Source organism: Eretmochelys imbricata, chromosome 8 (genome assembly GCF_965152235.1).
Source record: "Eretmochelys imbricata isolate rEreImb1 chromosome 8, rEreImb1.hap1, whole genome shotgun sequence".
Lineage (NCBI taxonomy): Eukaryota > Metazoa > Chordata > Testudines > Cheloniidae > Eretmochelys > Eretmochelys imbricata.
This window is the reverse complement of record NC_135579.1, coordinates 87,515,175-87,539,357: the sequence shown is the minus strand read 5'-3', so window position 1 is coordinate 87,539,357 and position 24,183 is coordinate 87,515,175. Positions and strand designations below refer to the sequence as shown.

General features: G+C 44.1%; 1 protein-coding gene across 3 annotated transcripts in view; it reads left to right on the top strand.

Moving 5' to 3' along the window:
• LRRC7 (leucine rich repeat containing 7) overlaps positions 1-24,183 on the top strand; it is a 250,821-nt gene that overhangs the window by 171,753 nt on the left and 54,885 nt on the right. For all 3 annotated transcript variants that reach the window (XM_077823907.1, XM_077823906.1, XM_077823904.1), the window contains exons 12-14: positions 208-277; positions 4,071-4,170; positions 5,025-5,149. In XM_077823907.1, coding sequence (XP_077680033.1) covers positions 208-277; positions 4,071-4,170; positions 5,025-5,149 — 295 coding nt within the window. The remainder of the gene's footprint in view (positions 1-207; positions 278-4,070; positions 4,171-5,024; positions 5,150-24,183) is intronic.

Below are 24,183 nucleotides of genomic sequence, written 5' to 3'. Positions count from 1 at the left end.
TAGCTCTTAAATGCAATAATTCAATGAGAATATCCCTTATAAAAATATCTTTCTTTAAAACCAAAAAAGAAAACAAAAATGAAAAATGCCACCAATTTCAGTATGATCCAGCTGAAATACATTGTATAAAAATCTTGACAATGTCCCTTTAAAAGAGGCTGTTGCACACATGAGACATTCATGTTGTTCCAATATTGTTGTTTACAGACTGAAGAATTTACCATTCACTTTTACTAAGCTTAAAGAACTTGCAGCTTTGTGGCTATCTGACAACCAGGTAATAACTTTTAATGTATGTCTTTTCATTAGTAATAAAAAGCAAGATATCTTGGTAAGGGCCATAGATAAAATCTATGTTTTAACAGACTATTGTTCGATTTATGAAGCTTTTAGTCCCAACAGTTTCCATACAGTCCTCTGTATTAGCTACAGATCTAGATATAGGTTCTGCTGAATGCTGTGGTATTAATTGGAAAAGCTCACCTTTGAGGGATTTACTGCTTTCAACAGGTGGAATTGTATGTCCTGACCCAAATTAATAAGTTAAGGCCAAGAGTATTCACAGACGACTCTAGTGAATGGGATCACTCGTGGCCTGTGTTGGGACACAAGGGCCTAAGGATTTTATACTGGGCATATTCTGTCTTTTGTATTCCTTAATCCTTCTGTGCCTCCATTCTTGTCTTCTGGCTTCCCATTCCCTATCTATTCCTCTGTTTTTGTTTACTCCTTCTCTCCCCATTTTAACCTCTTCATGTGGAAGAGGGATTTCTTCCATTAACTTTTACACTTGAGGCTCTCATTTGGTGTTTTGCTATCTTTCTATGCTTTTAAATTATCAATGACAACTATTTAATTCATTGCTAATAGAAAGTAAACATGGTAAATAGAGCTAGAGTAAGTGTCTAAGTCCCATTGTCAAAATTGACTTAGGTATTTAGTAGCCTAACTCCCATTGATTTTTATCTCCTTAGTGTTGAGGGACTTTAGGCACTTCTGAACGTTTTAATCCTTGTCTAAAATCGGGAGTGTGGGGGTCACAAAAGTTCATGAAGCATTTTTTTTCCCTTGGTTTTCTTCTAAATAAAGGTTTCATTACAAAAGTTTCCAACCAGAGCCAATAATATTTTGTGTGTTCTAGGCTTTAAGTGTTCTAGGCTTAATCCTCAGCTGATGGATATCAGCATAGCTCTGTGGAAGTCAACAGAGTTATACAGATTTACATCATCTGAAATTCTGGTCCTCTGTGCCATTTCCCATTTTTCTTCTTTTTAAAAAAGCCCCAAAATTACAACTTCTCAATTTTTTTACTTTTGCCACAGCTAAGCCACGACAAGCAACCAACCTTAAGCCCAGATCCTACAAATATTTATGCACTATTTGTACATTTAAAATTAAGAACATTCATAAGTTTTTGCAGGATCAGGGTCTTATTATTCGTCTATAGCGTGAAAATCTGTAACTAACATGAGACTACTGATCCCAGAGTTCCAGAAAAAATATGTTGGTCAAGTCCTAAATGCCAAATCTTGTAGTCTTCACTTGATCCTTATATTCCTGCGCTCTTTGAATAGCCTAAACTTCCATTAAAGTCAATGGGAGTTTGGGGCATATAAAGAATGCACAAAGAGGGTCCTTGGTCCTTCTTTAGAGAAAACTTTCATCAACTTCTGTTGGAGTTTCTTGAGTGCTCCTAGATTTGGTCCAATGTTAAAATGTTAACAGGCATCTTTATATGTTAATACTGTCTGTATTTTTGGGGATTTATTGTTAAACTAATTATGCAGCCAGCATTAGTGCTCAGAAATTTAACAATTCAACCAATTTACAATTTGTAGATTAAGTCGTTTCGACCACTACGAATGTTCGTAGAAAAAGGAATTCACAATTTTAGGCATTTAAACTGTTATTATAATGGGAGGAGAACTTAATTTTCACAAAAAGTAAACATTCAACGTAGCTAAAAGTGATACTTCCATTATTGCAATAACTTCAATAACCTCTTCTTTTTCTCCCTAGAATTGTATAGTTATTGCAGATAACTGTTGCCTCTTGAGTTCAGGTCTGATCAGTATAATTTTGCATGGTCCAAACTTCTTTTCACTGTAAACTAATCTATTCTATTTGTGTGCAAAAGCCACTGAGACCCTGATCCTGCAACTGTCTGTCTACACTGCAGTGTAAGCCCATGCTTGAGCCCAGGCTGAAGCTTAATCCCCTTGTATCGACACTGCAATTGAGCTAACACAGGGCTCAGACCTAGGGTCTCAGGACCCTGCAGGACTGGATGATCTGAGCTCAAGTTAAGCCAGGACCCAGGGTCTGAGCTCTATTGCTTAATTGCAGTGTAAACACAGTCCCGCTTGACTCAGGTTCCAAGAGTCAGCTGGAAGTATCCCAAAATTCCACAGGATAACTTTCTTAGTCCTCTCTATCCCAACGATCTACAGTCCACTCTATTGAAAATGGAAGCCTCCCCCACTCTGCCAACGGCAACAGCTCAGGTCAGCATTAACCCATTCTCTTCTGATCACCAATCTGCAAACACACTATCAGAGAGCCTCCTGGGTTTACAATGGAGAGTGAATCAGTCAAGCCTGTTGCAAAGCTAGCTGCTTCAAACTTTCTGTAACACACAGGGCAGGTAGTAACATTTTCTCACAGTGCACCATGGTCCTAGGGCTAGAGCAGCCACATTTTTTTTTGGGGGGGGGGGATACTAGGGACTCTAGGATATGGTTACTTGAAGCCGGGCCTGTGCACTGCAGCGTGGATGCCAGGGTCCTAGGTTCGAGCATGGGTTAGAAAAGTCTCAGTGTAGGGTTAAAATACAATGTAGACACTCAAGCCCAGGGTTCCCTAATGTGGATCAGCTGACTCAAGTCACGCTAACCCTGGGCTTACATTGCAGTGTAGACATACCCTATGTGGGAGAACTCCTGTACCAATACTGAATACTGTTGACTTCAGTGAGGTTTAGCACAGACACGGAGGTCTGTTTGTGCTGAGTCAGTTGCAGGATTGGGGCCTAAGATGTTCCTCTCCCAACAAACATAGAGTATATATATTGCTGACTCACGTTTAATAAATAAATAATTAAATAATTAATAAATAGTTCAGCAAGACACTTTGCTCACCATAAGAACAAATTTAATCAAATAAGGAGATTTATTGTTTATACCAAGTAATTTTACTCATTCTTAACGTTATTTTTACTCATATAGCTAATTTTCAGAATTTTAAATGACATCTATATATAGCTGAATATAAAAAGCAAGCAAGCAAACAAACAAACTGATGGGAGGAGGGTGGGAAACAATGAGTGGACATCAATGCAGTAAACTAGAGCCTTCTCTCTCTTCTCCTTCCTATTCCTACCTGTCAAAAACTGATCAGTAGAATGTTACCCCTTACAAACATAGAAATGTCACCCCAAAATAAAATGAAAAGTTAATGTGGACAATTGAGTACCTGTTTAAGAGCCCATCTAGCTTGTACACCAACTGAGAGCCTATATTCTTTTAAGGACACATTATTTTCTTCAACTTATTGGACTTCTCTACAAGAGATCATAGATTAATTTGCATTAATTTAATTAAAATATACCAGTATCATCATAATACTTATTGAATACTTAGAACACAATCTCTAGTCACTTGCACCAGTTTTATACCACTGTAACTCTACTGCCTTCAGTGGAATTACTCCTGGTTTACCCAACCGTGAATAAGATTAGAATCAGACACTCGGTGCGTACACTGTTCCCCTTCCCACCCTCCTCTGCTTCTCATTTCACTCAGTCACTACAGTGTGTCAGACTCTGTTTTCCTTACACTAGAAATATTCCTATTGAAGTCAGGAGGAATGTTATACATGTAATAAGAGTGAGGAATAGAAGAAAAAAATTCTCCATCAGAATAATATGTTTTTTCAGTCAGCAACTGCAAGAACAATTTCATTTAGACCAAGGACCCAATTCTTACTTTCTTTTTTATATTTTCTATTTATCAGATCATAAAATCTGATTTTCTTGGAATTCTTATAAACAATCTTTCTTCTTTTCTTTATAGTCCAAGGCTCTTATCCCTCTGCAAACTGAGGCTCATCCAGAAACAAAGCAAAGAGTACTGACTAACTACATGTTTCCCCAGCAACCCCGTGGAGATGAAGGTAAAATACTGTCAGCAATTTATTACAAAAGCAAAAACATGTTTATAATGCTTATTTAAATCCTGGTGAGAAAGTGGGGAGTATATTTTTAAATATTGAAACCATGGTTCTGTGGATGAGAATGGCTACAGTTGTTTATGTAACAAACAGTGTATACAAGGCAGTATATATTCAGTCATACTGAAAGATTCTAAACAGACTCTTTTTGTATGTTAAATCTAAGTCCTTTTCTGGATTCTAGAGTGAGATTGAGATTTGTTCTCCCTTTTCTTTTTTTGGGGTGGGGAGTATCAGCATTATACCTTCCGACACACTGTGTAAACCCCCTGAATTCACTTCATTAGGGTTGCCTGGGGCCAATGAAAGGCAGAATTTTGTCTGATACTTACATTAGACAGGAGGATGGCCAGTGCTCTTTCATACATCTGGTAGCAGGAGGCACTCATCTAGTGAGTTTCCACCACTTTCCCATCCTCCCTATTCTGACCTAAACTACAGTAAGATGGGATACATCTTAACCTTCTGCTAAAGCAATCCTGTGACCTCACTAGGAGTCTTGAAATCCCATAATTGACAATATTTAGTTCAAACACAACCAGTTTGCACCACCCCTTTCAACTTAACCTTATTACATTAAAAATTATGCCACTTGTTTATAGGTTGTGACAAATTTTTATCACTTTTCACACCCTTTGGATGGTTTAAGTGTGAAACCCAAGGTGCAGGCCTCAGCACAACAAACATTTTTGTTGTTTAGCGTTTAAACTACGTTTCATTTGTTTTGCTTGGTGCACTAATTACACATTCTGTTACAAAGCAGTTTTACGAAGATATTACCTGAATTTTAACTGTAGATTTCCAGTCAGACAGCGATAGCTTTAACCCTACTTTATGGGAGGAGCAGCGACAGCAACGGATGACGGTAGCCTTTGAATTTGAAGAGAAAAAGGAAGCGGAGGAAAATGCAGGAAAAGTTAAGGTAACTAGTTAGCCTTCACTTTTTCTTGCTTTATATATTGTGGACAAGTTCTCATACACAAATGCCATGGTAACATGTTTTTAGTTTTTAAACTTGCAGAGAGTGTTTGAGACCAAATATTATCACTCATGAAAAAGGAGGGGACTGTTTTCCCTGCAGTATGCACTACTAATTTCCATTCATGCCCTTGTTACCTGACTGTCAAATTCTGAGTTTCTTCTTTAATTTGCTCATGGCCATTCTATGCTAGTTGTGTGCATGCCGTGTGCACTGTTGCCGGAGATTTTTCCCTTAGTGGTTTCCATAGGGCCATCTCTAGCACCTTCTGGAGTCATGTGACAATGCGCCGATACAAGGGGCACCGCCAGCCGCACACACTCTCGGTTCCTTCTTACCACCTATGATGGTTACTGGAATGATGCTTCTTGCTGTGGCAAGGTCTCTTTCCAGTTGTTTGAACTTTCTCATTTATTCTTAATGTAGTTACCGTAGTTAGTGTATATAGTTTTTAGAGTTAACATATATAGTCGTGTAAATAGTTGTCCCTGTCATTGAGGGACTTTTCACCCCAGGGACTGGGCATGCCTCAGGCTTCAAGACGTGTGCCTCTTGCGACAAGCCAATGCCAGTGTCTAAAGCGTCTGGAGGAATCTTATGATAAAGATAAGTGCCAGATCTGCAGGGACTTCAGACCTCACACTAGAAAAGACAGGGACATTTGACTGAAGGCCATTCTCCTGGAGGTGGCCCTCAGACAATTTTCGGAACCAAGCCATTCTAAATCGGTGCCAAGCACTTCGACATTCGTTCAAAGTGCTCCACTGGCACTGTGCTCTTCCTGGCACTGTTCTCCATCTCTGATGCTGAGGAAGAAGCATAACAAACACTGAGAGAGGGTGCTCTCTTGTGCAGAAGAGGGATAAGTGGGGAATGGACTAGAGCGCTGAGTCCAGCTTGGGACCTATCGCCGAGTACTGGAAGCAGCTGTTGTGCTAGGCTTCCTTCGACACCGGAGGCGTTCCAGGCAGCAAAGGACCTGCTGTCTCTCCTGATTCTGCCAACCCTGCAGGGACCACCAGCAGCCAAGGCGTCCAGGAACAGGGGGAGCAGGAAGCACAGAGCTCCTTCCCGGGACTGACCACCTTGGCTCCCTCTAGGAGCAAGCCTTCCATGATCCTGGCACAAGGGTCACTGATCTGCCACTGATCCCCAGACTGCTGGGACCGCCTGGTGGCAGAAGCGGGTTCTGCTTCACTATGGTCACCACAGGAAGAATCTTCTTCGTAGTCCAAAGGGAAATCCTTTGCCCCACCAAAATCTTCCACCAGTACCCACCAGACTTTTGGTACTGGTCCTCTGGCTGGCAGATGGCAAGCAAGCCAAGGGCCAATGCAGTGGCCATATTGGAACCCCGGGAGTATTCGCTGGTACCGGCACCCCCTTCTCACCACTCACACTCAGTGGCTTCAGAGAGATGCACTACCAGCCCTAGCTGCTTGGCACCAGACCCTGATTCTGGTACTGATCCCAATGAACGTAGTGGAGGCAGAGGAGGAGGAGGAAGCTCCCCCTTCTTCATCATTCGCAGCTGAAGCTGTGGCAGGACACAGTAAGTTACTCTCTCGGAACAATATCAGGGCCCACCAAGACCTCCTTAAAAGAGTCACTGTGAACCCGGGTCTGGAGACTGAGGAGCTTAAGGAGTCAGCACACAGCCTGATCAACATCCTGGTGGCAACTGCCCCCTCCAAAGTGGTATTGCCCATCAATGAAATGGTGATGAGGCCAGTCAAAACGCTGTGGCAAACCTGATCTTCTCTGCCCCGCATCTCAAAGAGGGCAGAGAAGAAATAATATGTACCTGGGGGTCCCTGATAGTGTCAGCAGGAAATGAACGGGACAGGCAGGGTTATTTGAGTGCCAGCCCTAAGAATAAAGATGCCAAAAGACTAGACCTTTTTGGGCAGAAAGTTTATTCAACAGGCAGCCTCCAGTTACATATTTCCAAAGCAGGCTTTGCTAGGGAGGTATGATTTTAATCTATAGGACTCATTGTCCAAATTTAGGGACTCCCTCCTGCAGGAGTCGAGACAGGAGTTCATAGCAGTCTTGGAGGAGATCAAGATTGTGGCGAGGATCTCCCTCCAGGTGGCTCTGGATGCAGCAGACTCAGCTGCAAGGACTATGGTGTCTGCAATCACCATGAGGCATTGTTCATGGCTCCAGTCCTTGGACCTCCCTCACAAGGTTCAACAGGATCTACTCTTTGAAGACTCCTCCCTGTTTTCGGAGCAGAGACTCAAAGTTTCACTGCCTAAAGGACACGAGGGCTGCCCTGCCGACCTTAGGACTTGATACACTGTCAGCATCCCGAAAGCACTTTAAACCCCAGCAGCCTTCCAAATTTGTGGCACCTCCCCAAATAAGAAAAGGGAAAGGTTACAAGCATTGCCAACCCCTCCCGTCCACTTCCGTCTCCCAGTTGAGCTCTCATAGGTATCCCGGTAGGGCCAACCAGGCCTTTTGAAGGTGTGCCCAGTGGCATTATACCAGTCTCAGCTCTGGATCCAGCCCTCTTTTGTTTTTGGACCATCTTGTCACCCTTCAGCACAGCGTGGTCATGTATAACATTGGACCACTGGGCCCTCAGTACTGTAACAGTCGGTTACATCCTCCAGTTTGTGTCCACCCCTCCCTCCCAACCCAGTCCCTCCTCAGGGACTCTTCTCATGAGCAACTAGTCGCCCAGGAGGTGCAATCCTTCCTATGTGTGGGGGCCATAAAGGAAGGTCCCCGAGACTTGAGAAGGAAGGGATTTTACTCCCAGTGTTTCCTAATACCAAAGGGGGTCTACAGCCTATCATGGGCCTGCATCATCTCAACAGATATCTCAGTTAACTAAGGTTCTGTATGGTCTCCTTGGTCTCCCATCATTTCCTCCCTGGATCCAGGAAACTGGTACGCTGCCCTCAACTTAAAGGACGTTTATTTTCACATGTCTATCTTCCATGGCCACAGAATTTTTCAGGTTTGTAGTGGGTCAATGCTGCTACCAATTCACCAGTCTTCCATTTGACCTATTGGCAGCCCCATGGGTCTTCACAAAGTGTATGGCAGTAGTAGTATATCAGTCTTCCTCAAGCTCCAAGGAGATCAAAGGTTGGTCACAGGCTCAGGTACAGCACAGCATCAGTACAGTCTGGGCCACATTCCAGGCACTGGGCCTGCTGATAAACAAGGAAAAGTCAGCTCTGGTCCTGGTTCAGAGGATAGAGTTCATCGGGGAAGTGCTTGACTCATCCCAAGCCTGCTGGTACAGTATGCACTTCAGCCCTCTCTAGATGTGGCTGGCATCAGTCTACTCCCTAAGTAGGCACCATTTAGATTCAGTGCTCACAGTCCCACTTCCAGTCCTATCTTCCATGACCTGGTGGAAAGACCAAGGATCAGTAATGAAGAGGGTACCCTTTACTGCCCCTTAACTCTCAGTCACTTTAGTCTTGGACACATCAGACATAGGGTGTGGAGCCCACCTCTGCAACCTCAGGACCCAGGGCTCTAGTCCCAAGAAGAACTCTTCCTACATATAAACGTCAGGTAACTCAGGGCGGTACGCTTAGCTTGCCAAGTGTTACTTCCCCACATCTCAGACCAAGTGGTGCAGGTCTTGACAGACAACACCGCATCCATGCTTTATACCAACAAGCAGGGAGCGGCTTGATCTTCAGCCTCGTGCTGTCTTCTGTCTTCTGGATGTCAGACTTCTGCTTGAAACATACCATTCAGCTTGAGGCGATGCATCTCCCGGAGCCTGAAACATACCAGCAGATCACCTCAGTGGAGTCTTTTCCTCTCACTGCAGGTAGTCTCTTCACCCGGAGGTCGGCAGTGTCATCTTCCAGAGATGGAGGCCTTCCCAGGTTGACCTCTTCACCACCAAGCAGAACAGGAAATGCCATTAGTTCTGCTTGCTGCACAGCTCCTGCTCCAATGCCTTCCTGCTCTAGTGAGCAGACCATCTACTGTACACCTTTCCTCCAATCACCTGGGTTCACAAGGTTCTCCTAAAAATCAAATCGGGCAAGGTGAGGGTTATCCTGATAGCACACCACCATTGGCTTGGCATATTTCTAGGCCTCTCGGTGGCAGCCGCACTCACGCTCCCACTCTGCCCAGACTTGATCTCAGAAGACCACGTCAGGTTGCTTCACCCAAACCTTGCCTCCCTGTTCCTGGTGGCATGGATGCTGCGTGGCTGAACTCCAAGGAACTGGCCTGCTCAGGTCAAGTTCGACAGGTCTTGCTAAGCGATAGAAAGCTTCCACCAAGGCTACCTACTTAGCCTATTGGAAATGTTTCTGTTGTTGGGCCTTGGAATGGAATCTCTCTCCCTTCTGATCTTCCCTGCAGCCTATCTGGCTCACCTAAAGCAGCAAGGTCTGGCTCTTGCATCTATTAAGGTTCATTTGACAGCCATTTCAGCCTTCCACCCTCCAGTGAACGGTATTTTCTCACGAGTTGATGGTCCAGTTTCTCAAGGGGCTGGAAAAACTCTATCCTCAAGTTTGCGAGCCCCCCCTTAGGACTTAAACCTTGTCCTGTCAAGGCTCACCGGGGCCCCCTTTGAGTTGTTAGCATCGTGCTCCCTACTGCTTCTCTCCTGGAAGGTCACCTTCCTGGTGGCTATCACCTTGGCCAAAAGGATTTCTGAGATCAAAGCCCTTACGTTGGCACCTCCTTACATGGTGTCCTTCAAGGACAAGGTACAACTGCGTCCCTATCCAGCCTTTCTACCAAAGGTGATGTCACAATTCCACAATAACCAAGTCATTTTTCTACCTGTCTTTTTCCCCAAACCTCATGAGTCTGCTGAGGAATGTTGGCTTCATGTGTTGGACTTTAGGCGGGCCCTCGCCTTTCATATTGAAAGGACTAAGCCAATAAGGGAAAAATCTCTGGCAACAGTGCATGTGACCCACGCTCACCTAGCATGGAATGGGAATGAGCAACACATCTCGAAGAACAACAGTTATGGAAGGTTAATAACCGTTTTTCCCCGTGATACTCTAAGACCCATATTTTGCCTTGCTGTTTAGATACAAAGGTGATAGGTGCCTCCATAAATACCTGAGATACATTTTATGAATGCATGGAGACAGAAAGTTGCACGTGAATGTTTGCAACCTGGTCTGGCAGGACTGAAATGATACTGGCTGCCAGTGTCTAAGTGCATCTTGACATGGCCTTCTTGTGAAAGCCCAGGTAAAGAATAATAATGTGAGAGAGATGCAAGCTGATAGCCAATTAGAGATGGTCCTTTTACAACAGGCTAATCTTACACATTCATATCAAATGAATGAAATACACTTTCTAGGGATCTTTTTCCATTTTATACTAAATACAAGAGATGAAGTTAGCTCCCTCAGTGTAGAAAGATATAATAAGGAATGCTATTGGATGTAGGGACAAATATTAGTAGAACTAATTAATGATGACATCACTTCCACTGCTACATACTACTTTGGGATACTTAGGAGGAGTAAAAAGGAATTCATAATTCACATAACATGCAGAAGACAGAGCACTTAGCACACAGGATTAGATGCTGTTTTGGAGCACATAGCCATAGCCCTGAGTAGGTGACTCATGAGGCAGAATCCTCCCCCACTCCCACCCCACAGTTCCCCCTTCGCTACCTTATAGCCTTTTAATTAATACTTACATTTTATGTGATCCCTAAATTCCTTTATCAAATGATACCTCGAAGAGGGCCATGTTGTAGCCATAAGTGTTCAAGGAATGGAGAGTGAAAAGAGCATCCTCCCAGTTTGTGCACTCTATATAGAGAGCTTGGACCATTTTCTGGGCCTGAGTGAGAGTTTTAAATGAGTGTAATTCCAGGATTGTCATTGGAGTCGTTTTTTATTTTCATGGGTGTGAGAGCATCATCAGTTCCATCTGTCCTCAGGTGGGCACAAAAATGTCTAGTGAATTATTACAGAATAAATACTTCACCGTTGTAAGTCTTTGACCATTACTGTAAGAGACCCAAACCAGAAAATGATATCTGAGATAATGTCTTACGAGTAACAATAAAATCACAGCTTTTTAAATTCTAAAAAATAAATCAAAAACTTAATAAAATTATGGCTTCTATTTGTATTTTATGTTTGGAGCTTCAATTTTCTTTTGACTTTTTTTTCTTTTGTTTTATTATGAGTTCTCTTCCACTTGGTTGTGATCAGATTAAATACACTCTAGTCCACTGTTTATTTGGTGTTAAATAGAAAATACATTAACTTAAAAGTCATGCACTCATAATTAATAGGTTACACTGAAATCTTACAGGAGATTGATCACAGTTTTCTGGTTCAGTACATAAGTACAAACCCAGTGAATAGTGGATTAAAATGCCAGTTTTATCCATTAATATATTATCAGTTCAAAAAACCAAAAATTGCACTATTGACCTTTACTAACAATTTAGAAATGAACTGGAACAGAATACCATTCTTGTATTAACATAGTATTACTGCTTCATAATGTGAAGAATTTGTAGTCCTATTAGCTCTGTATTGTAGAATATTACTTCTAGTTCTAAAAATACAGTGTGACATAAATATAATTTAGTTACAATTGTTAAAAGACACATAATAATATAGAAAATTGCCAATAAACTAAAAGAGTTTCCACTACAATACAAAGAACCTTTTGTCTTTATTTATGTTTGTAATGTTTCCTAAAGTATGTTCAGAACTATATTTTAACATTGTGTATGAATAACTATGATAACATGATTGTACAGAAAATGTTCAGAGTATTATTACTACTGTTACTTGAATGGTGTTCATGTTTCTTATGCACTTAGTTAAATTATAACAAAACATTTTGAAATAGTTGCATACTTTTATATATACAAAAACTACTATGTTAATCATAGGGCACTAGAAATTTTCAAATGTTAATAGAGATGCTAGCAGTCAAAATCTTGACTTCCAGCTCTAAGAGGTGGGGAAATCTAAATTGCATCATATGCTATTTGCCAGTACTCAGTTATGGAAAGCATTGTCCTTTTCTGGTTATAGCATTCATAGAATCATAGAAGTGTAGGACTGGAAGGGGCCTCAGTAGGTCAGTTCAGTCCCCTGCACTTGAGGCGGGAATAAGTAATGACTAGACCATTCCTCAGAGGTATTTGTCTAACCTGTTCTTAAAAACTTCTAATGATGGAGATTCCACAACCTCCCTAGGCAATTTGTTACAGTGCTTAGGTACCCTGACAGTTCAGAAGTTTTCCAAATCTTCAACCTAAATCTCCCTTGCTGCAATTAAGCCCATTCCTTCTTGTCCTATCCTCAGAGGTTAACGAGAACAATTTTTCACCCTCCTCCTTCTAACAACCTTTTACGTACTTGAAAACTATTATCACAATGGTTCCCAAACTTGTTCCGCCGCTTGTGCAGGGAAAGCCCCTGGTGGGCCGTGCCGGTTTGTTTACCTGCTGCGTCTGCAGGTTCAGCCGATCCCTCGGCCCGCGCCGCTTCCAGCAGCTCCCATTGGCCTGGAGCAGCGAAACACGGCCACTGGGAGCCACAATCGGCCGAACCTGCGGACGCGGCAGGTAAACAAACTGGCGCAGCCCGCCAGGGGCTTTCCCTGCACAAGCAGTGGAACGAGTTTGGGAACCACTGTATTATCATGTTCCCCCTCAGTCTTCTCTTCTCCAAACTAAACAAACCCAATTTTTTCAATCTTCCCTCCTAGGTCAGGTTTTCTAGACATTTTATTATTTTTGTTGCTCTCCTGTTACCCGGGGTTTTCCACATCCAAAGTTCTTGATAACTTTACTCTTGACAAGGGAATGTCAGGAAATAAATCAATGGGGACACAGCCATCTGACTAATAGATGGTTGACACAAGCAGTACAATACAACAGTGCTCTTACTTAAAGCTACACTTTATTTAGTCTTAAGCACTGACGCACATATGCAACAGATTAGTAAAACGCCCCAACCCTCAATAATTACCGAAGCTGGAATGGTTTTTGAGTGGTACAGCTGTAGCCGTCCGATGGCCAATCTTTTGTCTGCCAGTGGGGTCCTAAGATGTGTCCACAAAGTGATCCAACTATTCCAAACTTCTCCACCCTTATTTATTGTGTTAGTATGACAATAAAATATCAATCAAAAAACTTAAGGAAGCAATTTCAAAGGTTAAACAAGAGTTTTCCTCAGATCTCTCATTAGATGTGTTTTTGCAAAGTCTGTACGTTGAGCGTCCTGACAAATACATCCCAGAGGGCAAATATAGATAAGCTTCCTGTTTTCTAAAAATACATTCCTCAGCAATTTCAACAGAGATCTTATCAGGAAGGATGCAAGGAAAGGCTCTCTTCTTGTGGTCACTCAAATCTACTCACCTCCTGGTTTAGTTATGCTAAGGCCTACTGACTTGGCTGTTTTTAGTGATAAGCATGATAATCAATATTCCAGCTACTGATAGTGGTCCAGGCAATTTGCTGATCCACCAAGATCTCCCTGTACACTCCTTCTGGACTTTGTCCACATCTTTCCTGAATGTGATGCCTAGAAATGGACACACTACTCCAATTGAGCACTTATCAGGGCAGAGTAGAGCGGAAGGATTACTTCTCATGTCTTACTTACAATACTCCTACTGATATGTCCCAGAATGCTGTTTGCTTTTTTTGCAGCAGTGTTATACTGTTGACTCATATTTAGCTTGTGAACCACTCTGACTCCCAGATCTCTTTCTGCAGTACTCCTTCCTAAGCAGTCATTTCCCATTTTGTATGTGTGCAATTGATTGATCTCTACTAAGAGGAGTACTTGGCATTTGTCCATATTGAGTTTCATCCTATTTACTTCAGACCATTTCTTCAGTTTGTCCAGATCATTTTGAATTTTAATCCTGTCCTCCAAAACACTTGCAACACCTCTCAGCTTGGTATCATCCACAAACTTTATAAGTGTACTCTCTATGCCATTGTCTTAATCATTTACGAAGATATTGAACAGAGCTGGATCCAGGACCAATCCCTGTGGTACCCCACTCAATATGCCTTTCCTGCTTGACTGTGAACCACTGATAACTACTCTCTGGGAATGATTTTCCAGCCAGTTATGCACCCTCTTATAGTAGCTCAATCTAGGCTATATTTCCCTAGTTTGTTTATGAGAAACATCATACAAGATGGTATCAAAAGCCTTCCAAAAGTCAAGGTATACCACATCTACCACTTCCCCTGTATCCACAAGGCTTGTTATTCTGTCAAAGAAAGCTGTTAGGTTGGTTTGACATGTTTTGTTCTTGACAAATCTATGTTCACTGTTACTTATTATCTTCTAGGTCTTTGAAAATTGATTGCTTGATTATTTGCTCCGGGTACTGAAGTTCAGCTGATTGGTCTGTAACTTCCTTTTCCCCCTTCTTATAGATTGGCAGTACATTTTCCCTATTTCAGTCCTCTGTAATGTCTCCTGTCTTCCATTAATTTTTGAAAATAATTGCTAACGGGTCAGGTATCTCCTCAGTCAGCTCCTTGAGTATTCTAGGATGTATTTAGTCAGGCCCTGCCGACTTGAAGACATCTAATTTTTAACTTGTTCTTTCCCTATTTTAGCCTGAGAGCCTGCCTCATTTTCATTAGCATTCCCTTTTTTAGACGTCTGATCGCTACTAACCTTTTGGTGAAAACTGAAACAAAAAAATCATTTAGTACTGTCATTTCCACATGTTCTGTTATTGTCTTTCCCCCACTCATTGAGTAATGGGCCTTGGTCATCCTCTTGCTTCTAATGTATTTATAGAATGTCGTCTTGTTATTTTTTATGTCTCTAGCTCATTTAATCTCATTTTATGCCTTGGCCTTTCTAATTTGTCCCTACATGCTTGTGTTGGCTTTTTTTTAATATTCTTCTTCGTAATTTGACCTAGTTTCCACTTTTTGTAGGATTCTTTTTTGAGTTTCAGAACATCAAAGATCTCCTGATTAACCCCAGGTGGTCTCTTCTATACTTCCTATCTTTCCTATGCAGTGAGGTAATAATGTTTCTTTGAAAAACTGCCAACTCTCTTGAACTGTTTTTCCCTTAGACTTGCTTCCCATGGGATCTTACCTACCAACTCCCTGATTATGCTAAAGTCTGCCTTCTTGAAATCCATTCTTCATTCTGTTTCTTTATTTTCTCCCCTACTACTCATTAGAATCATGAACGCCATCATTTCATGATTACTTTCACCCAAGCTGCCTTCCAGTTTCAAATTCTCAACCAGTTCCTCCCTATTAGTCAAAATCAAATCAAGAACAACCTCTCCTCTAGTGCTTTCTCCATCTTCTGAAATAAAAAATTGTTTCCAGTCATTAAAACGTATTTCATCATATCATATTTATACTTATATACATTACAAACACAGCATGAATATCTATTTCAGTGCAATATGAATGTGTTTCAATAGTGATGTTTCACTTGAATAAACTGTACTTTTTAAAAGAAGACATACTGTGCAGGACAAGTGTTCTGTACTTTGGTTCAAATGATGCACTTTACTGTGCAGTGCAGAAGGAGCAAGTATAAACAAAACTGGCCATGTGTTCAGAATGCATGGAAATAGGGATCAACACCTGGGTGACATGATCTGCTTCTCCTTCCTGGGAAAGCTTCTGCATGTGAACAACATTTGGTTGTGGCTTTGCAGATTTGAGAAAGGTCATATTAGAGTGGAGATAGTTGGAACAAGGGAGGAAATGCTCTGCATGGTGTGCTTTTCCCCTCAATCCATGAATTTTCCATTAGAAGATGCCAAACTAGAATTCATGGAGTGTGGAGTAGAATTTGCACTCAGTATTCTTCTTTGAGTGCTGTCCCTTGTGGGTGCTCCACATTAAGTGTTTCTGCGCCCCTGCACTCATAATCGGAGGTTTGTAGTAGCAGTACCCGGTTGGGTCTCACATGCATGGTCCCCATCTCACACAGCTTCAGGCAGTTAACTGGTGCTGTGCAACCAACCCCCCTCAGTTCTTTCTCTACCACCTTTGGCTTTGAGTCAGAGAACTTAGCAGCGCCTCGCTACTTACTTCTTTTAGCCTATTTACTACCGTTATTTAGTTAGGATAGTTAGTTGATTCATTTTTCTTTTTCCCCCATCGCCTCTTTTAAAAAAAATTATTTTATTATTATTAGTCTCCTCATTAGAAGCTGGGTTTTAGTTGATCCTTTAGGATAGTCAGCCTCTCTGGGGGCAGAAGCCTGACAGGAATGCCCTGTTCCCTGGGCTTTAATTATTACCTTACCCGGAGGCTCTCCATACCACTTTTGGACAGATGTGCTCATTGTGTTCGCTGCCTAGGCGAAACACACAACACAGAAGTGTCCTCAATGCCAAAAGTTAACTGACCAAACAACAAAGGCTAGAGACTTGCAACTAAAACTCCTTCTCATGGAGAAGTCTCTCAGACCGGCGTCTAAGCCCAAAGCCTGGACCCCACCTGGACAAGCCTCACCAACCATGGCTTCTGATAAGGGTCCTTCCACCACCCAGGCTTCTGATCAACCTGCTAAAAAAAGTGTCCAACAAATGGGTAACTACCTCCCCAATGCAGGAAATAGCCAAGAAGTGCCATTCCGCAAACGGCATCAGCATCGGCCGCTCAAGGCGCCGAGACAGCAGGACCATCAGGCACCGCTGGTAACGCGGGAGGTAAGGACTCTAAAAGAGCCACCTTGGATGCAGGCACTAAGGGTAAATCAAAACCCCATGCCTCAGCATCGATGCAGCCAAAGCTGCAATCAACATACAGCAGTGCCGCACCAGTGCAGACTGTGGCTCACTCTTTGATCCCCAATGTATGCTCAGTGCACGCACCAGCACAGCCTATGGTGCTGGCATATACATTGTGGCTCCCAGCACTGACGATCATGCAGCCTCTGGTGCAGATTATGCAGACACCGCAGCAGTTCCTATGGCACAAAGTTCTCTTAGTCAGATCTACACCTGACTCTCCCATCCTTGGCACCAAATCTCCTTGCGACTTCCTCACACTCCACTCCACCCTTTTCGAGCAATGATGAGGAGGGTGAGGAAGATTAGATTCTCCTCTACACTCTCATGCTCACCATAAGCCGCTGTGACGCTCTGTACCTCAGGGGAACACCTTACACCCCCATGTTCATCCTTATAATATGATTGTGTGGTATCCAGTGCAAAGTTTGTCATGTCAGGTGTCTTCAGAAGGCTCATGACACACTGAGCATTGTTGTTATAGTAATGTTATAGGTTGTAATTTCAGGCATATAGTTATGGAGGCTGAAAATGTGTCCTCAAGCCCGGCAAAACTCTCCAAGAGCAGAGGGGCAGTTCACACCTCATCAGGGCATGTATAGGACAAACCCAGCCCAGCCCCACAGGAACAAAGGACACTGGCCTAGGCAGCAACAAAGGATCTGTTGGACTCTCGAGTGTCACCCCCCTTCCCTTCGTCAGTCAGGGACTACGATGAGGTAATGCTCATCTGACTCTGAAGAGGGGTGGGGACAAAGCCAAGAAGGAAGAAAGAACATGATAAAAGGGAGAGATCTTTGCCATGCTCTTCCTCTCTCTTCCACCTCCATCTACAGACAACACCACCAAGGGCAATCACCCAGCCTGCGGTGAGAAGCATCTAAGTTTGTAAGGGCATTGAAAGTGTTAAGATCAGCTTAGAATGCTTTTATTTCATTTGACCAAATCTGACTTGTTATGCTTTGACTTATAATCATTTAAAATCTATCTTTGTAGTTAATACATTTGTTTGTTTATTCTGCCTGAAGTAGTGGGGAAGTACCCTCAGACCAGGAAGGGGCACTACCTACCCACCTGTCACATCTTTCCCAGATTACGCCGTCATGCCCATATGGGGGATGATTTCAAACAATTCCAGGACCTATTTAAAAGGGTGGCTAGCTCTCTGGACATCTTTCTGGAAGAAGTCCAGATGACACAGCACAAACTAATGGACATTTAGAATACTTCCTCTTCTTCCAAAATTGCTTTACCTATAGACGATAATAATGAAACCTGTCAAGACCACTTGAAAGACCCCTGCAACTGCTCCTCCAGTCTGCAAGAGGTCTGACAAAAAAATATTATGTGCCAGCGCAGGGCACAGAGTTCTTCTTCTCCCATCCGGCGCTCAATTCACTGGTGTCGACGCAGGCCATGAACATGGCAGAGAGTCACATCCCATATCACACCTTATGATAAGGACTAGAAAAGACTCAAATTTTTCGACTGCAAGGCTTATTCTTCGGCTACACTACACTTCCGAATAGCCAGTTATGAGGCCTTGCTGGCGAAGAATGATTATAATAACTACAAAAAGTTTTATGAATGTATTGCATTTATTTCTGAAGATAAAAAAGAACTATTTACAGCACTTGTGGCAGAGGGACAACTCATCTCTAGAACAGCCCTCCAAGCTGCACTAGATTCTGCGGATACAGCTGCAAGATCAGTGACGACCGCAGTGGTGATGAGGAGGGCCTCATGGCTCCATCTCTCTGGGTTCCCTAGGGAAGTGCAGTCCACGGTCAAAGACTTCGAGGGGCCCAAACTCTTCACCACAAAGACGGATGACTCTCCATACGCTCAAAGATTCACGGGTGACATTCAGATCTCTGGGGATCTATACATCTAGACCCAAGAAAAGACGGAGGAGTTACTATGTCCCTCAACACTACCGCCACACTATGCCGTTCAACGCTACTGCCACAACAACGGCAGTATGAATCACAAGGTCGCAAACAGAGACCATCGGAGATCACAGCCTACTCCTCCAGCATCTGCGTTGTAGCCATCCTCATCCAGGCAACTAATCTGAACCCTTGGTTGAGGGCCTGAGAACCCCATGTCTGTCTGTCTGCTGGAGACATTATTCTCTCCCGACCATTCAGAGATCATCAAGTTCTGTTTTATCCAATTTGGAAAACCATCACATTCGACAGATAGGTGCTAGAAATCATACAAACTGGTTACTCCATCCACTTTCTTTTCAAACCCCCTATCCATCCTCCCTCCCCATCTCTCCTCCACAGGCACCAACTTTTCTTGGTGCCGATGGGTGCGTACGCCCCCCCAGCCCCGACTCCGTCCCCTCCCTGCCCCTATTGGATCCCTCCCCAAATCCCCGCCCTGACCCTGCCTCTTCCCCAAGCATGCCGCGTTCCCCCTCCTCCCCCCTCCCTCCCAGGCTTGCCGTGCAAAACAGCTGTTTCACGGCGCAGGCGCTGAGAGGGAGGGGGGAGAAGCAGGACACATCGGTCCGCTCGGGGAGGAGGCGGAGCGGAGGCGGAGGTGAGCTCGGGCAGGGGGGCGGGTTGGGGAGCTGCCAGTGGGTGCTACGCATCCATCAATTTTTCCCCATGGGTCTCCAGCCCCGGAGCACCCACGGAGTCGGCGCCTATGCCCTCTTCAAGGACCCCCTCACGAGCATCTACTGCATCAGGACGTAATCCACCTCATACATCTAAAAGCAGTAGAACCCATTCCAACAAAACACAGAGGGGGGGATTTTATTCCCACTATTTTCTCATGAAGGAAAAGTCGGGTGGGTGGAGACGCATACTTGACCTATGGCGACTCAACAAGATTGTGAAGACACAACAATTCAAGATGGTCACACTAGGCACCATAATCCCAGCACTAGAAAGAGGGGAGTGGTTTTCGGCCCTCGACCTCCTGGATGTGTATTTTCATATAATGATCCATCCCTGCCATCGGAGGTTTCTCCGATTTATTATTGGACAGGAACATTTCCAATACAAGGTTCTTCCTTTCAGCCTCTTCACTGCCCCTCAAGTTTTTTCAAAGGTAGTAGCAGTGGTTGCAACCTACCTCTGCAGAAACAGAATCATGATATTCCCGTACTTGGATGACTGCCTGCTGAAAGCACCAACACGGCAAGCAGCCTTACAACCCACCAAACAGATGGACCCTCTTTATGAGATTAGGCCTCCAAATAAATGCAAAAATATCTACTCTAACACCTGTGCAACAGCTAGAGTTCACTGGGGCCCATTTCAATTTTCCTGAGGCCACAGACTCTACCAAGGCAACGCTTTATCACTCTAACCAATCTCAGATCCATGGCATGAAACAGTCCACAGGTATCTGCCAGGACTAGCCTTCAACTTTTCCGCCACATGGCTACCACGACCTTTGTCATGAGACACACGAGATTACACATGCATTACCTGCAAGCGTGGCTCCATATAAATTATGTCCTACACAGACACAGCATAAACAAACGCCTCCCTATGCCAGACAAAATAAGACTCCCTACTCTGGTGGACACAACCAGACAATGTCTGCACAGGGGCCCTTCGTTCAGAAGACCCCAACACTAACCATCACTACAGACGCTTCGTTCTTGTGCTGGAGGGGCACATCTGCATCTGCATTCTATCCAGAGCTGCTGGTCCCCTGCAGAATCCCTTCTCCGCATAAATCTGTTAGAACTGTGAGCCATCCGCAATGCCTGCTCCAACTTCCTGTCAGTCATCAAAGTCAAGACCATTCAGATCCTTACAGACAACCTGGCTTGTATGTTTTACATAAACAGACAAGGGAGAGCACGATCGCACTCCCTGTGCATGGAAGCCATGAGACTCTGGCAATGATGCATCATATGACTGGAGAGGTGTTAAGGAGCTACTTCACCTGGAATGGTCCCTTGAAATATGTGTTATTTACTTATGCTAAAAATCTGTTCAAATCTTATATTTAGCAGTGGCACTTTGAGTTAGGCTATGTCTACACTGTGCAGCTTATAGTGACACAGCTGTGCTGCTAAAGCCTTGTTGCTGTAAGGTACACAGTGTAGCCGCTCTTTGTCTGCAGGAGAGAGCTCCCCTGCTGACAAAATAAAACCACCCCCAATGAGGGGTTGGTAGCTTCATTGTCAGGAGAGTCTCTCCCATCGACAAAGTGCTGTCCACACTGGTGCTTTTTGCTGGTAAAACTTTTGTTAGTCAGGGGTATGTTTTTTGCACACCCCTGAGCAACAAAAGTTTTACCAACGGAAGTGCAGTGTAGACACAGCCTTAGTTTCCCAGACCTGAAGAAGAGCTCTGTGTAAGCTCAAAAGCTTGTCTCTCTCACCAACAGAAGTTGGTCCCATAAAAGATATTACTTCACCCATCTTGTCTCCCTAATGCAGGGGTAATCAATAGGCGGACCATGATCCAAATCTAGACCAGACACTTTTGAGTGGACCGCAGGGGCAGAGGCGATGTGTGGACAACTCCAGATGCCTTCGGAGGATACTCCCAGAAGCAAGGAGTTAGCACTCCTCCTGGCAGACGCATTGTGTGTGTCCCTGCAGTGCTGGGAGGGAGCAGCTGTGTATTAACGCCTAGGCCGACAAGGCAAATTTGCAGGGGCGGCAAATTTATAACAGGTTTCAGAGTAACAGCCGTGTTAGTCTGTATTCGCAAAAAGAAAAGGAGTACTTGTGGCACCTTAGAGACTAACCAATTTATTTGAGCATAAGCTTTCGTGAGCTACAGCTCACTTCATCGGCCACAGGCTGCTTCCCCTGGTGCTGGTTTGTGCCCTCCGCCCCCGTACCAACTCCACCCCTTCCCTGCCCCCATTCCCACCCCCTCCCTGTCCCTATTGGTCCTCTTCCCCAAATCCCTGCCCCGGCCCCGCCTCCTCTCCTGAGTGTGCCACGTTCCCCCCTTTTTCCCCCTCCTTTGCGAAGCTGTTTCGTGCACAAACACTGGCAGGGAGCGGGTAGAAGCAGGACCCGGCGGTGCACTCAGGGGAGGAGGTGGAGGTGAGCTGGGGCAGGGCGGGGTGGCAATTATTTCAGGGCCTAAGGGCTGCAAAATCTTTAATCCACCACTGGGAGGGAGGAAGCAGCAGGCTGAGCTCCTCCTTCTGTCCCCCTCACATGGGACTGCTTTGCCTTCCCTGCTGCTGGAGTCTCAGCACTGCTGCCTGCTTTGCAGACCATCTACAGCACTGGCTCTCAACCTTTCTAGATCACTGTACCCCTTTCATGAGTCTGATGTGTCTTGCATACCCCCAGGTTTCACCTCTCTTAAAAACTACTTGCTTAGAAGATCAGACATAAAAATCCAAAAGTGTCAGAGCACACTATTACTGACAAATTGCTTACTTTCTCATTTTTACCATATAATTATAAAAGAAATCAATTGGAATATAAATATTGTACTTACATTTCAGTGTATAGAGCAGTATAAGCAAGTCATTATATGAAATTTTATTTGTACTGACTTCGCTAGTGCTTTTTATGTAGCCCGTTGTAAAACAAGGCAAATATCTAGATTAGTTGATGTACCGTGTACCCCTGGTTGAGACTCAGTGATCTACAGGTGAGAGGCAGTGTGGGAAGGCACCATGGGGGTGGGGGTGGGAGAAGGAGCTGAGCCAGCTGCCCTGCTGCTTCCTCTCTTCCTGGCTGCAGGGACACATAGAGAGTGCCATTTCCAGGGGCGGTGCTGCCTCCTGGAAAATTGCGGGGGGGGGCATATGACCCCACAGAATCTTTCATTTGGGCCCCCCACTAGCCACAGTCACATATAGCCTCTGCATGCAGGCTGAAGCTGAGCACAGAGCCATGCTTGTGCTTCAAGTGGTCCCCATAGCCCCTCCCACCCCTAAGCGGTGCCCGGAGCCTGCTCCCTGGCCTTGTGCCTCCCCTACCCAAGTGGTCCCTGGAGCTCCCCACCCTGGCTTCATGTTCTCCCCTTTCCTGTCCTTTGGGGCCAATCCCCAGAGTCCTCTCCAGCCCCTGCTCCTTCAGCCTGCCTCTTTCCCGTCCCAGTCCACTTCCAGTCACCTGCTTCTGCCACATCCCGGCCTCCCCCGTCTCTTCAGGGATGCTATCTGGAGTCTTATTGGTCCTTCCTGCTACCCAGAACCTCCTTCTTGTCCCTCTGCTATCCCAGCCCCCAAAAGGAGCATCGCACTGCTAGTGGATCATAGTCCAACAACTTCACCTTCTGGCTCCGAGCTCAAAAGTACTCACACACATTCACATCCGGCTTTGCTGCCCAACTCCCAGCCGATACCCATTCCTCTCCCACCCCATCTTTGCTATTTGGCTCAATTGGTGGGGAAGCAGCAACGCCATGTAGTTCAAACCAGTCCCGTGTGTCCCTTTTTCAGTTTAGGGAAATAAGGTCCCCTTACTCTCCGGGCAGGGAGGGTGGGAAGCTGGCAGGTGATCGGGAAGCTTGTGGGGCGGGGGGGGGGGGCACAATTGCGGGTTAGGAGAGGGGATCTGGGTGAGGGTCTGGACCTTGACTATACCTTGACCAAGAAATTTGGACCTATACAAAAAATAATTGACTGCCCATGCTCTAATGTAACTTCGGTCATATTTCCAGTATGAAGGAGGACTACAGAGAAGCACAGAAGCACATATAATGACTTCCTCTCTTTATGTAGCTCATTTAGATACAGTGTATTTTTCAATACTCCTTCATCATGCATAGACTGTATGGCTTGATTCCCAGTCACCCGTAAGGTTATATTGTATTCTTCCATTTAAATCATGGCCCAGATTTTGTGGTAAATCAAATGCATAATTAGGCCACATATAAATATTATTTCCTTCAACTGTAAATCAACCAACTCTTTAGCAAGGCTATATTTTACACATCATTTCCAATTTCTTTTTCCTGTGGGAGTTCCATATTAACTTGTAATATAGTAATCATACATTTACATTTTGTATTTAAAAGCATGTCAAAACATACTATCTTTAATATATACTTTATTATAGTAAAGAACTGAATACTAGTTCCCATAGCTTTTAGTTTTCAAATCAGTCATGTTTTTGAATTTCTAGGACATGCATATCAACAGACGTCTGCTGCATTTGGGGACCTTAGATATATTTTCTACTTAGAAAATTTTCTACTGATAGAAATTAAGATGCTATTATGTATATCTTTAAGGAATTAGTTATGCCACCCTGAGTCACACTGAGTAGTATAGGAAAT